This window comes from Python bivittatus, unplaced genomic scaffold (genome assembly GCF_059951505.1).
Source record: "Python bivittatus isolate LINGU-HERP-01145 unplaced genomic scaffold, Pbiv_v1 ctg000220_np1212, whole genome shotgun sequence".
Lineage (NCBI taxonomy): Eukaryota > Metazoa > Chordata > Lepidosauria > Squamata > Pythonidae > Python > Python bivittatus.
In genome coordinates, this window is record NW_028277048.1 from 30,339,481 (window position 1) to 30,354,836 (window position 15,356).

At 44.4% G+C, this 15,356-nt stretch overlaps 1 protein-coding gene across 3 annotated transcripts; it reads left to right on the forward strand.

Moving 5' to 3' along the window:
• Positions 1 to 1,065: 1,065 nt before the first annotated feature.
• On the forward strand, positions 1,066 to 14,860 carry DHH (desert hedgehog signaling molecule). Of its 3 annotated transcripts, none has more exons than XM_088138232.1 (3): positions 1,066 to 1,235; positions 12,945 to 13,206; positions 14,035 to 14,860. In XM_088138232.1, the coding sequence occupies exons 1-3, from the start codon at positions 1,134 to 1,136 to the stop codon at positions 14,700 to 14,702; spliced, it is 1,032 nt and encodes a 343-aa protein (XP_087994358.1). In that variant the 5' UTR covers positions 1,066 to 1,133; the 3' UTR covers positions 14,703 to 14,860. The 3 variants fall into 3 exon arrangements, with proteins under 3 accessions (XP_087994358.1, XP_087994357.1, XP_007437346.1); XM_088138231.1 differs by lacking the exon at positions 1,066 to 1,235 and adding an exon at positions 1,530 to 2,298 and having other exon boundaries at positions 14,059 to 14,860; XM_007437284.3 differs by lacking the exon at positions 1,066 to 1,235 and adding an exon at positions 1,533 to 2,298.
• The last annotated feature ends 496 nt before the right edge of the window (positions 14,861 to 15,356 follow it).

Genomic DNA, 15,356 nt, shown 5'->3' on the forward strand with positions numbered 1-15,356 from the left:
TAATAAATAAATAAAATTACAATTCTCATAATTCCAAGCCTCCATGAATAAAGACACCGACTTTTCCAGCACAGATCTGTGCAAAGCACTAACTTTCCTCTATGCCCCAGTAGGTAGTACTTCCATGACCTGCCAAATTTGAAGTTAGCAAGATGGGAAGAGCGAAGCCTGGGACTAGAAAAATTTGTAATGAAAATGCTACCTAGGTGGCCTTTCTGGATAAGCTGCAGAAAAGAATGGCTGGCAGCCTTTTGTGATGGAAGGGCAAGAAGAAACCCAAGATTTAAGCCCGCATTTTGCATGCATGTATGTTTATATCTGTGTACATCCAAGCTGAGTCCTAGGTTTCCAATGACTGCACCAAGTTACAGAGAAAATCATTGCAAGCGTTGAAAAGCAACCTTGACACCATGACCCTTAATTCAATTCTGCTTCATCACCTTCGAAAGGAAAGGAAGCAATCATTATTTAGGCTCTTGTTATGAATGCCTTGTGACCTAATTCAAGAAACTGATGAAATCATGGATTGGTTGGGTACCAAAGGTTGACCCCCCTTCTCCTTTCTCTGCAGTGGTATATTTGAGGGTGAGGCCTTGGCAATGAATGTCCTTCCTCTCTCCCCCCCCACCGGGAGTCTGGTAGCTGCGAAAAATAAGTACATTCTGGAAATGATAGGCTTTAGTTCTAACGTGCTTTGACTTACCACTCGAGGCAAAGCCAAGGAAAGGAACATCCGAGAGTGCCGCATAAGAGACAACTTTTAAAATAATCATTTTGACATCTGGCCCAACTTCAGTGATCATCCAGGAAAGGGGGAAAGAGATTTCTCCTCCTCCCCCATATCTCTCTGGCCAGGACAGGAGGCTCAGTGAAGAAAGGGCTGCTCTCTGGCCAGAAGGAAAAAGGGCAGCTTCAGGCGGGTATATTCTGCCTTCTGGTTATTTATTTTCTCATATCCTGGAATGCAGGAAACAATGCTGAACGCGCAGGAAACCGAAGCAACTCTGTTTGATGCCTTTCAGCCTGGTGACCCACAGACCTACTTCCCCTGAAGGAAACCCAGGGCGGAGCGGGGAGGCTCTACGCAGAGGGTCTGAGGTGCGTTGGCACGCAGGGTGGCCAAGAATGCTGGAATGGGGGCGGGGAGAGAGATATCTACTCCGAAAGTGAAATCTCACTCCGAAAGCCACCATTTTATTAGCCGCCGCGCACCCCCGGCGATTTCTACGAGCAAGGTAAGTCGTCGTGTCCACGGCCTCTCCAGTAGAGGGCGCCAGGATCCAGGCTGGCACAGCCCAGAGGCGGCTCTCTCCTGCGGAGACGGGACAGGGCGGGCCGAGTCCCTGCTGCGGGAGTGCGCGGTAGGTTGGTGTCCGTAGGGTGCACCTCCCTCCGGGAATCGGCTCCTGCTGCTGAAGGGAGAGGCGGCACCGGGAGGGATGTGGCCGACACAGCAACTCTTGGGGGCCGGGCTTAAAGGCGGAGCCGGGCAGCACGAGCGACGCTGCAAGCCAGCTGGGTTCCCCCGCGCCCGCCACCTCTGCGCCTGTAAGGGAAAGGGTGGCATCGCTCGCCTCTGCGTCTGGGGCTTCTGTCGCACCGTAGCCTGCCAGTGGGGAAGGAGGCCCCGCGATGGCTTTGGGCAGGGAGAGACGTCAGGGGGCAGGAAGAGCTGGGCTGGTCTCTAGAAAGTGCTGGGAGCTGTGGTGGCTGATTTGAAAGGGCACTGTGTATTGGCACGGGGAGGGGCCAGAATCGTGTATGGGGGCCAGGCAGTGGCATTGCAGGAGGAGACGTACCAGTGGGGCACAGAGGGACCTTGCTGCCAGCAGTGGGCTTCTGAGGGTATGGGAGTGCGGAGGAATCCCATTACCTTCCCACCAGCCTGGTCAGGGTGATGCCCACCCCAGCTGACTGCACTCCTGGAGACCAGCGGAGAATTGCACCTGAGGAGAGGGCTGGCTAGGTTGGCATCTGGCTGAGATGGCTTGGCGCAGGCTTGCTGTGGTCAGCCTGCTTGGGCTTTGCTTGGCCAGCTGCCTCCTGTCCCCTGCTCAGGGCTGTGGCCCAGGCAGGGGGCCAGTGGGACGGAAGCAGTCTAGCCGCAAAAGCCTGGCCCCTCTGCAGTACAAGCAGTTTGTGCCCAACGTGGCGGAACAGACCCTGGGGGCCAGTGGGAAAGCGGAGGGCAAAATCAGCCGCCACTCAGAGCGCTTCAAGGTCCTGGTGCCCAACTACAACCCTGACATCATCTTTAAGGATGAAGAGAATACAGGTGCAGACCGGTTGATGACAGAGGTGGGTGCTCCTCGGGGGCAAGGGTGGAGCCCAGCTACCCAGGGCCCTGCATGCTTGGGGTGCCCGGTTCAGCCCTGGCACATCTGAAGCAGCAACAAAGCAGACTGTGATTCTGAGCATAAGATGATGGCCTCTCCTTTAACTGTTGACTAACCTGAGCAAGCGCACCCAACAGATCAGAGGATTTAACAACCCGGCAGCCTTCAGCCCCAGTGCATCTCTTTATACATGTTAGCCCTTAGCCTTTGCCTCAGTCCAGTTGCAGGAATGGCTGCTGGTCTTAAATGATAAAATGTTATCACTCTGGGTTTGCTTAGTCTTTGATCTGGGAATAACCACTTGCAGAATGAGTCTAAATCCGCAGGTCTAAAATGCACTTGTTTTGCCTAGGCAGAGCCATTGCAGGGAGCTACTGCTAGTTTCAGGAGTTTGGGGTCCTTGGACAGAGATGCTCTTTGGTGGACTGAATTCTCTGGACCCCCACTATCTAGGTCTTTATGGCTGGGGATGGAACAGGGCTGGCAAACAAGGGGCAGTAGCAAGGTTCTACGCTACTCCCAGGAGAAATGTGCCTACCAAAATTTATTACAGAACCTAGCTAATGTTTCACATTTTAGGGAAGGAGAAAGGGCTGTGGGACTCCATCGGTCCCCTCCATGCTGCAAATGGCCTCTTCGTTCTTTCTGCTTTTTCAAGCCTCTAAGAAAGGACTGTTGAGGCATTTAGATATCAAGCAAGAGATGCCATAGTGACCTGTCTTGTGTGTGCACCTATAAAATCTACAGTGGTGGCTGGCATTAGCATTTCTTTTTAAAATGTCTCCTGTGTTCTGCTGTGCAGTTACCATGTTCACTTGGGGTACAGAGTATCACAGAGGCTCAAAGGTACTTCAGTATTTTGTTGGAAAATGGCCAAATGCTTGCTTTGGTAGAAAAATGCTTGCCCTGAAGTGGACCAAACCATCATCAATTGGAATTTAATTTGTTATTCAAGTGCACATTAACTTTTCTGAGAGTATTTCATTGTTGCAGTTCTTAATCCTGTAGTTTAATTATTAGTGTATTTTGTGGTGGTATGCTCTACAGTCTTGAACATTTTAAATGGAAAAAAATGGAAAAACGTGATATACATCTACTTAATCTCTGTGTAGAAAACAATGTCGTTTTAGTGTCCTTTAGGGAGGAAAAGCAGCCCTTATTAACCCTGCAAAAACTGGAGGAATCTTATGGAAGAGTTACATTTATTATCTTACCAGCTTTCTTGGATCACAATCCGCTTCATGAGTTGTATGGAGAATAAAACTGCAAGGATTATATACACATGCTGTGTGTTGTGGGGGAGAGGGAGAAGAAAAGAGAGAATTGCTTCAGAACTAACCAAACGCAGATTAGCAGTAAGGTGCGACCCAGACATTCTAGCACTGGTAAGTTAGTTAATGTATGTCGAGTGATATGTTAACTGTGAAAAGGAAGCCAAAGCTAGCTACATTTAGAAGCAGAAATAATTAGGAGCACTTCTCTACCTCCAGGAACACAAAAGCGGCAGAAACAGGAACAGTGCATTAACAGAGTCCCTCCAACTCTCAAATGAACATTTCCTAGGGTCTGAATAGATAACACAATCACTATATAGTGTAATTAATTAATTTGCAATGCAAGGTGAGGAAGGTTGATTTTGCCAGCTTCCAAATCTAAGACAAAACACAAATTCAGGAATGAAAAAAACACAAATGAAGGAATTCAATTTTAGCCATGGGTTGGTTGAAAGATCCTTCTCTAAGGGAAAAGTATTCCTGGAACATAAGCCTCAGTTTTTCTAGTTGCTAAATGTGCCTTTTCCTTTAAATAGGTTTTTGATTAACTTAATCTTGGTTTCTTCACCCCAGTTTTGATGTTCATATAATGCTCTGAACCATAAATTAACACATGGGCTGGATTTGCACAACATGCTAGGAGAAAATGTGGTTAGCTACTTTGTAGTGCAATACAGTGTGTTGAGCCATACAGAAAAAATCCTCCTCCCCCACTTCAAAGGCATTATGTAAGGTGCCTACAAGGCCAAAACCAATAGCTAAAAATAAGTGAAGAACATCAAGCTATTTCTACAATTGTGCTAATTCCCAAAAGCAAAGGCAGATTATTTATTGATGGGTAGGAAGACTGCTGAAGTTAGGGGTGCCATTACACAGAGAAAGAGAAGAATCTGTTGGCAAATGAAGTTGGCTTCTCCCCAGCAGGTCTCATGCCTAGGATCCTACTTTGATTATAGTCCATCCTTTTATTTTGAGCTGGGAAGGATTTTGCCTCAGTGTTTCCCATTATGTGTAGTCAAAGGCATGGCTGGAGGTATTCTCCCTAGAGACTCATGCATGCTATTGTAGCTGTATTTGCTTTGTTTATTGTTGTAAAGCATTTTTATTCTACTCTGTATATACAATTTTTAAAAGGAACCTGTCCTTGTCCCCAGGCTTAGGATTGAAAAAAAGAATACCACAGGGAAAAGTTGTGGGAGGGAAGAGGAAACACAAGTCCAGGCATATATTATAACATTAAATAAGGAGTACTTCTGTCATGGCCGGTTTGATATAATTCTGGAAGAGGACTGGTCTTTCTGGAGGCCCCTCTTGCCATCTCATCTCTCTCTGCTCTGATGTGACGAAATGGCTTCTGTCTGATGAGGGTTGAGTAAAGAGCCTCTTGACCCAGGTTGTTCTCCAAGAATCGATCAGGATTTTCTCAGGGAACCCAGGAGGAGGAGAACTTCTAAGCCAAAAAACTCTAGAAATAATCTACTATAGGAGAATCGAAACGAATAATGCTAATAGACAAATTGATTGGGGCTGAGACTGGGACGGGTGGGTGGGGAATTCCCACTTAATCTTAGATAGGTTAATCTGTTATAGATGGAACACCCTGAAGTGCCCCCAATTTTTTTTTTTACTGAGACACCATATCCATCTCCCTCAGTATTCTGTGTCTTGGTCATGACACTCTTTCGTGCCACCAGAACTGCCAAATAAAATTCATTTATTTGGTTTATATTCTGCCTCTCTATTCAGTACTCAGAGCAACTCATGCATTTAAATTGTCCAGTAGACTTTCTGTTCATACCATGCAACAACAAACTTACAGGATTTATTGTTGCACAACACGGTGATGGCCAGCAATTAAGATGCCTTCAAAAGAATTTAGATAGGTATTCTGACAGTGGAAATTGGTTGTGGTATCCGATGTTGAAATGTCATTTGGCTTAGCACGGATGAATCCACCACTGTAATTTGAAAGTCAAGCGTGATGTGTGAACCACAGTATTCTAGTTTGCTCAACAAATACGGCAAATATGATGTCTGAATTGCTTGAAAAGAACCAATTTGATCTAGCGGTTAAGGCACCAGGCTAGAAACCAGGAGACTAGTCCCGCCTTAGGCATGAAAGCTGGCTGGGTGACTTTGGGCCAGTCACTCTTTCTCAGCTCAACTCACCTCACAGGGTGGTTGTTGTGGGGAAAAGAGGAGGAGGAAGGAGTATTAGGTATGTTCGCCTCCTTGAGTTATTTACAAAAATAATAAAGGTGGGATGAAAAAATCTAAAAAAAAAAGATGCTATCGTGTATGCCCTTGAAATAAGAATATTTTTAAAAACAATACAAATGGATGGCAGGAGCTCCAAAATGCATTTAGCAAATAGTAGATAAATAGGTCCAAATGGGACTGAAAAGAAAAGATTAGATTTATCTGGGCAGCAATAGAGAAAACACCACCAGATGCTAATATTTTCAGATCCTTAATATCACCTTTGTCATACCTTATTTCATTTTGCAGGAACATTTTCTACATGGATGTAGCTTGTAAAACCGGGAAGGGGAGGAGAATTTTGTGCCAAACTCCCAGGCTTCTTCTTGGACCAAGGAGTGCTACCCAAGGACCTCAGAGATGAATTGGTAGCATTGTACCAGCAGAGGTGACCTAGCAGATGGATTGCTTTGTGTCTAAATTTTACAGATGTCCAATATAGTCATTCACAGTGTGTGTGGATGGACTGAGCTTGGGCAATAGCTAATTAATAGCTAATTCTTTACTTGAAAGACCAGGACAGGTTCCTTGAAGGCTGTTTGAACCCTTCTGCTTGTAGAACAAGTGGTGAGGGAAAGAAGGACACTGAAGGTGGGAGAGAAGGGATTTTCTTCTCTGGGGACAATGACATTTTGCCTTTGGTGGGTAGAAAGCTGACTTCATTCCAGTTTCCTGCTGCTGAGTCATAGCATGCCATCTGAAGGCAGGGTGGGTTGGCAGCAGGCATTTGACTTTGAATAGCTAAGGGGGTGTACAGAGAACAAAGAGAAGAATTACAGGAAGGTTTAGTGGCTCCTCTGGGGCATTAGAGGCTGCTCTAAGTGGAGACAGGAAGCTGGGTGATGTGGGCTTAAACACCATTATAAATATTCCTTAGAATGACATCATGAATGCATTTTGTTCATGCTCAGGAGCTGACTAATAACCTTGTTCCCCATGTCACATGAAGACCCTGAGTTTTCATGCCTTTAAAGCTTTGTGGAGGGGAGGAGGTGCTTTGTCTAAAAGTAACCGCATAATCTATGGTAGGAGGAGGTAAATTGGTGCCAATAACTCAGTTGCCTAAAGACACTTCCACTGGGGCTCAGGAGGCTCCTTGCCCCACCTGACTCATGTGTAGACCTAACTCTATGTCTGTTATGGCGGGGGGGGGGGGATAGTTGGGTATATGTAGAGAGAATATTTAAACAGGAAATTGACAAGCTGCAAAACAAAGCATTAACCTCTATTATCACCTCCATTTACAAGAAGGCCTCTGGACCACACAGACCCAGAGGCATTCCTAAGTATGGGGAATTGCTTTGTTCATGCTTGCCCCCATCCCTCCCCCAAAATAAGCTCTGGTGGCAGAAAGCAAGCACGGTGACGACCAACAAAAGATTTCATGGAGATTTGTATCCCTCCACCCACCCACCCCCAGACCCTTTTTAAACAAGCCCTGAAAACCTGGCTCTTCCCCCAGGCCTGGAACTGGAGTGGCTGGTGGATCCAGAAGAAACTTGTTCCTTCTTCCTGCTGTTCTGGCTAACAAGTGCAAAAGACATTGGTGCTTCTTTGAGTGGTGTTGGGGTTCTTTTTCCAGATGTTTGTTTTGTGGAATCTTTGTGTTGTTCTGTTTTTAATTGCCTTAGGTCACATGCCACCTAGGCATATGAGATAGGATGGAGTCAGGCTGCCTAGAAATTAATGAAATAACTGAACCACAACTACATGCAACATCATACAGTAGTTATTTTATGAAGAAGTGGCAAGTGCGTGAAAATGTCCACAACATACCCTCAAAATTCCAAATGTGCCCACCAGCCCTCAAAATTTGCCTGCTTTGGGGAGGGGGAAGAGGCTAGGAGGAGAATTTCCAATATATTCAAGTTTGTGATACGAAATATCTCAGTTGCCATTACTGAAGCCAACTGGGCTCCATCTTCTGTTCTTCCTTTGTCCTCTTCTTTTTATACACTTCATCCTGCGTTGCTGTCCTTTAATTGCCTTCACTTTCCACCTGAAACGAATTGTCCCAACTGTTCTCAAATTCATTCTGCATCAATACTGTGATGTTACATGTGTCTATGGAGAAGTAAGTGTAGTTGTATTCTGAAGGTTGGTAAGCATGTCTAAAATTGCAGCTTAAGTTTTAAGAGAAACAAAAGGTGGGTTTTAAGAGAGACCATATGCCTTTTGTAATAATCTTCATTAGTTTTTTTTTTTCTGTTTTACTTTTTATTTCAGTTTGTAAAAGTTCTGTCCTCTTTTGGGTAGGGTGAGATCTGTCCAATAATTCCTGCTGAACCAAGTTCTCTTTTATCAGCTTTGCCCTTCTGATATGAGAATAATTTCAAGGTTTCTTTGAACTGCTACTTACATGTTTATAAAAAGCAAAACAAGCTTCTCTTTCAGTCTAAAAACTTGCAGTGACTTTCTTGTACTAGCGCTGCCCTGCCAAGGCAAAAATTTATTAACTGGAACTTTTCAAATCTCTCCTCTCCTGTTCTAACTCATCCTCATCAAGGGACGTTCAGAAAAAAAATGCAGTTATCATCTCTGCCAAGAGATGAGGCAGAATCTTTTCAATAGGGTGGGTACAAAAATGTTTCACCAAGTATTCACTGAGACAAAAGCTGTAGCAGGAAACGTTTTTTTTTTTGGAGAGTCGGGGGGGGATGGATTTACCTGACCCTCCTATGGATATTCCATGACATTTTCCTGAATCTGTTTTTTTATGAGTTTGCATGTGTATTAAGTTTCTAGTCCTTTTACTTTAAAGGCTGGAGAGTAAAAAAACAAACTTGTTCCTTCTTCCTGCTGTTCTGGCTAACAAGTGCAAAAGACATTGGGAGCAAGACATAAGGTCTTAAACTGGTTGTTGTTAAAACTGACATTGATATATGATGGTTCCTTAGTTTACTTAAGGCTTGCCACCTCAAAATATTTGGCTTACAGGCTTAAGCAGACAAGGATGAAGTTGGTTCATTCCCTTTTCAGTATATGAAAGCTACCCTTCATGATGGGTGCTCCTTTGAAGTAGATCATAAAAACGGTTGCTTAAAATGCAAAACTGCATTGTGCATTTTGGGGGGGAAAGATTGTGATACCTTTTAGCTGTCAAGTGGTTAGAAATATTGCTGCTGATCTAGAGCAGGGGATGAAAGACCTCTCTCCTTCCTGCAGGGGTTTTTGAACAACAGTTCCCAGTAGCTCCAACCAGTGAGAACCTGTCGGGAGTCAGCCCCAGGCTTCTCAACCTCCTTCTAGCTCAGAGGAGTCATTGCAGTGCCAGTCACCCACCTCTCCCCTCGGTGGGCAGCTTCTAATCCCACCGTCTTCCAGCAGGAGCTCAGGAGCTTCCTACTTCCCCGCCGTCCATAGTCAGCAGCAAGAAACCAGCCGTTTGGTTGGAAGCCTGCTGGGTGCTGTGGGACCTCCAGTGGGAGTAGCAAGGGGAGGGGGAAGACTGGGCACCCAGTAAGGTCCCATCTATGACACATCCTACGGTGCCCTTTTTCCCCCTGCGTTGACACCAGTCCCGGGCCTGTGGAGCTGCTGAAAGAGTTCTTTGTGGCAAAGTTGATGATTTTGCTGTTATTACCCGAGGAGTTTGAATTCTCGCCGAGTTAAGTAATTCTGGGCCTGGAAAACAGCTATTGTGCTCAGGCCCAGGAGTCGATGGGAAGCCTCTCGCATTCCTCTTTAGGCTTCTAGCTTGTTCCTTTCACTATAGATGAGGCTATGTTTCTTTTAAATGAAATGCCTTTTTCTCCCACTCTCTTCCTGTTCTCCCGCCCACCCCCCCGTCCCCCATCTCTTTCCTCTTTCTAAGAACCGACCGTCTCATTCAGCCAGGTATTTTGATTACCCGTACCTGGGTCTTAGAACCTGGAAGCTTAATATCGTAACTGAGTCGTTCTACGTGAGAAAGTCGGCCTTCTGTGTTTTGAGGGTCAGAGAGCATCTGGGGAAGAGGCAGGGAGCCATCTCTGGCTTTGGAGGATGGTAGCCGTTTCTTGCTCTCAGAACTTTCATCCTGAGATAAGATAAATGTTGATTATATTTAAAATAGGAGGCAAGAGTATTCGCTATGTTCGCCGCCTAATATATATAAATATATATTAATAGATAATATACATTAAATATATTAAACAAAGGCAAATATTAAAGAAATATATCCAATCTAATAATAACAATAATTAAAAATATAATAATAATCTTCCCGTAGAACTTTTATCTGGGTTTTGACCCTTGTTTCAAATAGCTGTCATTTTGCATCAGGAAAAAAAATTCTGGAAGGCTCACCTTTTGAAGAAGCGAAGTGAGTGACTCCATAGGAACAGGAATCTATATATAATTTCAGCTGCGTAACCCATGTACCTATGTGAAAACACATTTTGCAAACATTTTCATCATAGATGTATATCGTATATATTAAGTATATTTCTAAAATGTATTCTGGGATGTGACTCAGAGGTTTTATACATAAATGCAATATTTAGCATTCTGGGTGCTTAGAAAGGAAAAAAGGAATCATATGATAGCATAACTTTAAAAACCTATGTCAAGGAAAGGTTTAAGTGACAAATGATTGCATTTTGGAATATTTTATTCCTGAATTACATTAAAAGCAATTTCATGACCTGCATATTTTATACAGGGTTTGTATACAGGGTGTACCAAAAGTCAGGTCTCATAGAATTGAATACATAGAATAAATTACATCAGATGTTTGAATTGGTTGCCATTTTCTTCTAAACACTTCCTTATTGTTTGACACGCTCTTCAAACACTCCTAAGTACAGTAACTTTTCTCTGATGTTTGCAGATTTGAATGCTAGATTGTCTTTTGACTTCTGGGGCCTGACTTTTGGCACACCCTGCATATATAAATCTTAATTCTTCTCCTGTAAGCCACAGAAGGTCTCCTTGTGGGAAAAGGGACGTTGGAACCATGAGTATTTCACTGACTCCTTGAAGGGAATATGAGATATACAATTCATAATAAAGAGAAAAGTGTAAAAATGGATGGGAGAAAGTAGAGGCAAGAGAAGATGGATTCAGGATGAGTTAGGAATAGAATAGCTGCTGAAGAAAAGCTAATTCCACCAGGGGGCACTATAGGGAGTGGTGCAAAGAAATACTGTACTTATCTTGAGAGAACATTTAACAGGATGTTATTCGGTCAAGTAATCTTTCATCTGCCCACCCTAATCTGCCTAGTCTAAAACCAGGTTAATTAAAAACCAGGTAATGAATTGGAATGTATTTTTCTCAGGGCCGTTGAGTTGGTGGTTTTTTCCGCCTGACTGCTTCAGGCAGGAGATGGCCTAATTTCAAAGAATTAATGGTTAATTGTCAATGGCCAAGATCAAGCCCACCTATCCTCCCACTTTAAAAGTCACCTTTCTCCCTCATTCTTAATAAACAGACTGTGCAGAAAATGGGCGGGAGGAAGGGGAGAGCATAAGGCTGTTCAAAAAGACTTGTTTTTTCTGAAAAAATACTTCAAAGCAGAATATTTTTACACGCACACGCACGCATGCAGAATTGGCTTTGGCTTTTGCAGACGTGCTGCGTTTTTATCTTTTATTCTTGGCTTCACGATGCTGAGCTAATTATTTGCTTTCTTCTTGTCTGATTAACAGTGTGATCTTTCTGATCGTTAAATTTAACAAACATGTAAACTAAATATGAGAAAAAAGCTAATATAGCCGACTAAAGACTTTTCTTAATTATTCAGGTTTCCAACTGGACAACTACAAATGCTCTCTGCAGCTAACTCCATTCAAGTGCATAAGAAAGACATAATTAACGATGTTTAAAGGCTGTTTTGTTTTATTGGCGGTTTAATTGAGTTCTGTAACACAGATTACAGTAAACTCAATCACTGGCAGCAAATGGGGGTGTGAATCTGAGTGCCTCTCGCCTTACTCCAAAAAGCTGGCTATTGCTGTCCTATCCACAGCATGATTGTACAGTACAATATCAGCATATATTTCCAAGATACATTTTGCTCTGGCAGGGTTTGAATCTGGGGCCGTTTGTAGGCCAAACATTAAGTTTCACCATTGTGTTATGGGCCCTCCCTAGGAGGTAAAGGGTTGTGGAAGGCATTCTAGGGTGTTCATAGCATTAACTGTTCAGATTGAAGGATTCTGCATTACCCAGTCTCCTATTTCTATTTCTTTTGTTTTGCCAATTCTTTGCTTAAATTAGATAGATTTGGGATACATTATATTGTTGTAAAGAATGCAGAGTCACATAGAGTCACCCTAGGATTGTCCAGTTAAGCCTGAATTACTTTTCCTGTGCAGCTTCAGTGAAGGTGAAAGGAGTTTTACAGAGGGGGAAGCAGGAAACCGAGAAAAGTGCTTGGGTCTGCCAAAGGAGGTTTGACAGTTGACAGATCTGGAAGAACATTTGGGGTTGAGTAACACAAGCACCCAAGGGGTCATGTTGGAGGTATCTTTGAGGATATCAGTCAGCATGGGAGGAATGCTGCAACGTTTAGGGAAGTATTGAGTACATCTTTCACTATGTGCAACACTCCTTGGTGCTTCATCCTGATAGTGATGTCCTATTATGGAGAATTATTCATAAGCACAGTTTTGCAGTTAATAAAAGAAGTATAGGTCAAATATTGCTGGGAGTCGGACAGCATATAAATGTAATAAATTATTATTATTAAATGGGTCATTATTCAGGATGCAAGATAACTCTTCGGTTGTCAAAATTCCAGTTGGGCCTCCCTCTGCTCTGTACATGTTGGAGGAGAGAGAAGTCCTGCCAGTACTGAAACGTCTTGACAAGTTGTGGTTGATCCCTCTTGCATTCTAGGAAACATGATCATGATTATGACCGAGATCCTTCTTTCCAGTAGCTGTGTGAGGCATTAAGAGTTAAAAAAGAGAAGAAGTGAATAAGTGACGAAGTTGAACAGGAGAAAAGCAGGCTTGGAAATACTGGAATAGGGCTAGTTCAAGTGCTGAGCAATGGGATGGTCCTTCTCCTCCATCTCCCAAGCCTCCTTTAAGCCTCTGTCTCAATGCAGCTTGAAAATTAATGCCATCTACCGCTTTGCTTCCTGCAGCGTTGCAAAGACCGAGTGAACGCCTTGGCCATTGCCGTCATGAATATGTGGCCAGGCGTCAGGCTACGGGTGACGGAGGGCTGGGATGAAGACGGACACCACCTGCCTGACTCTCTGCACTATGAGGGCCGGGCACTGGATATCACCACCTCTGACCGTGACAGGGAGAAATATGGCATGTTGGCCCGCTTAGCTGTGGAGGCCGGCTTTGACTGGGTGTACTATGAATCCAAGGCACACATCCATGTTTCTGTGAAAGCAGGTACAGAGAGGGTTTTGCCCCCCAGCTATAAAAACGGGGGTGGGGGGTGGAGTCTGGGATTTGCATGAAGCGATTTGAAGAGCATGATTGCTAGGCTGCATTACCTGCCTTGGCAGAGGAAAGGGTCAGAGAGTAGTATTGTTTTTATGAATGGGGGCAGGATCAGACTTGACCCTTTCCCACAATTAGGCAACATGTTAATACTTCTGATGATTCTGTCGTCTTGTGTAGAACTGGAGCACAATAGTGATTCCTCATCCAGTCCATAAATACTTAAATCTGTTGTTTAAATATTTCACCACCACTTTTTATCACAAAGAATGCCAAAGCCAATCTAAAATCAGTGTAAAATCAGAATAAAGCCAGAGCAAAAATCAGAATGAAACGATGATGATGATGATGATGATTGGTCGCACAGTCAGCCAGATGTTTAGACTGTATTTGGCATTTTTATCCACCTGTCGAGTCCTTCCGAAGGACATCATCATCATCATCATCTCCATTAAAAGACAAATGTTGGAGAGGGAATGCCATAATAAAATACAGTTTTTAAAAGGTTTTTCCCCCCCGTCACGTTGGAGCTTGTTATATGCATGATCCAGGCCAGCAATGACCTTGGTGCCCAGATTCTCCCTGCTGCAAGGGTCATTCTTGATTTGAAGCCCGCTGGCTTTGCCACTGCCCGTAGACTCCTCTGGCCTTTGCATCGAGAGCTGACAAGGAAATTAGATGCTCTGGCTCCCAGACATAGTCAAAGACAGGGGCTCTCAACCTTGAGCAAGGAGACCTTGCTCAACATCTCATGATGTTGCCTATTAAATTCCCTAGATAACTCCATGGCTATTCGTGCAGGCGGCTGCTTCCCTGGTGATGCTACTGTGACGCTGCAGAGTGGTGAGAAGAGAAGCATCTCCAAGCTACGTCACGGAGACTATGTATTCAGCGTAGATCAGAACGGACAAGTGACACTTAGTGAGGTTCTGCTGTTCCTCCACCGAGACCCACACCAGCAGACTGTCTTCGTGGCCATTGAGACAGAAGAACCTGTTCACCGGCTGCTCCTTACATCCTCTCATCTCATCTTCGTTGCACGGGACTCCGTCAACAGCACAGCAGACTTCTCTCCTGTGTTCGCCAGCAGAGTGTGTGTGGGGGACTCGGTATTGACATATCAAGCAGGCAGCCCTCCATTACATCCTGCCCGTGTAGTCCGTGTTTGGCAGCAAGAGGGCACTGGAGTATATGCCCCCTTGACCTCACATGGCACAATCCTGGTCAATGGAGTGCTGGCTTCCTGCTATGCAGTCCTTGAAAGTCATCACTGGGCTCACCATGCCTTTGCCCCATTACGGTTTGTCTATGGCCTCTTCTCACTGCTGCCCCTGAAGGGGGAGTCTAGAAACTACAGTGCTCAGGAAACAGATGTGCACTGGTATTCACAGTTTCTGTATCATCTGGCATGGGACTTGCTGGGCCAGGATGTGCTTCACCCCTAGAGACTTGCAGGGCCATTTGCTTGCCAGACAAAGTTCAATTCATCGTCTTTAGATAAGGGAGGCCCTTGGGCACTTGCTTGGCTCCATATCTAGTTGCCTTGGCTGGGTAATGATCCTAGAGCTGAGGTCACTCAAAAGCAGTGTTTCTCAACCTTGGGAACTTTAAGATGTGTGGACTTCAACTCCCAGAATTCCCTAGCCAGCATGGCTAGCTGAGGAATTCTGGGAATTGAAGTCCACACATCTTAAAGTCCCCAAGGTTGAGAAACACTGCTTTCAAGCATCAACATTTGCAACAGAGAAACTAGCCTGGGTATATGTAGGAGTTGGATTGAGTGATTAGGTCAACTGATACCAGTGCTCCTGCTGTAGGTTGCATATCACAGGCACTGGACTACCTACAGATGTGTTTATGGAGCTTGCAAATATCCAAGGCATGTTGTGTTCCTCCTCCAAATTTAGCACCAAGTCAATAAACCCACTGTCTTAATTTTTAGCAGGTGGGATGGATTTCCTCCATTTCCCATAGGTGACCTGATCTTCTCTGATTATAAAGCCAGCATAAGATCAGCTGTGGCTTTTTTTTTTCTCCCCTGCAGCTGCTTAATTTGGTAAGTCAGGAAGGAGCAAGATATATAGCAGAAATGAGTGCGG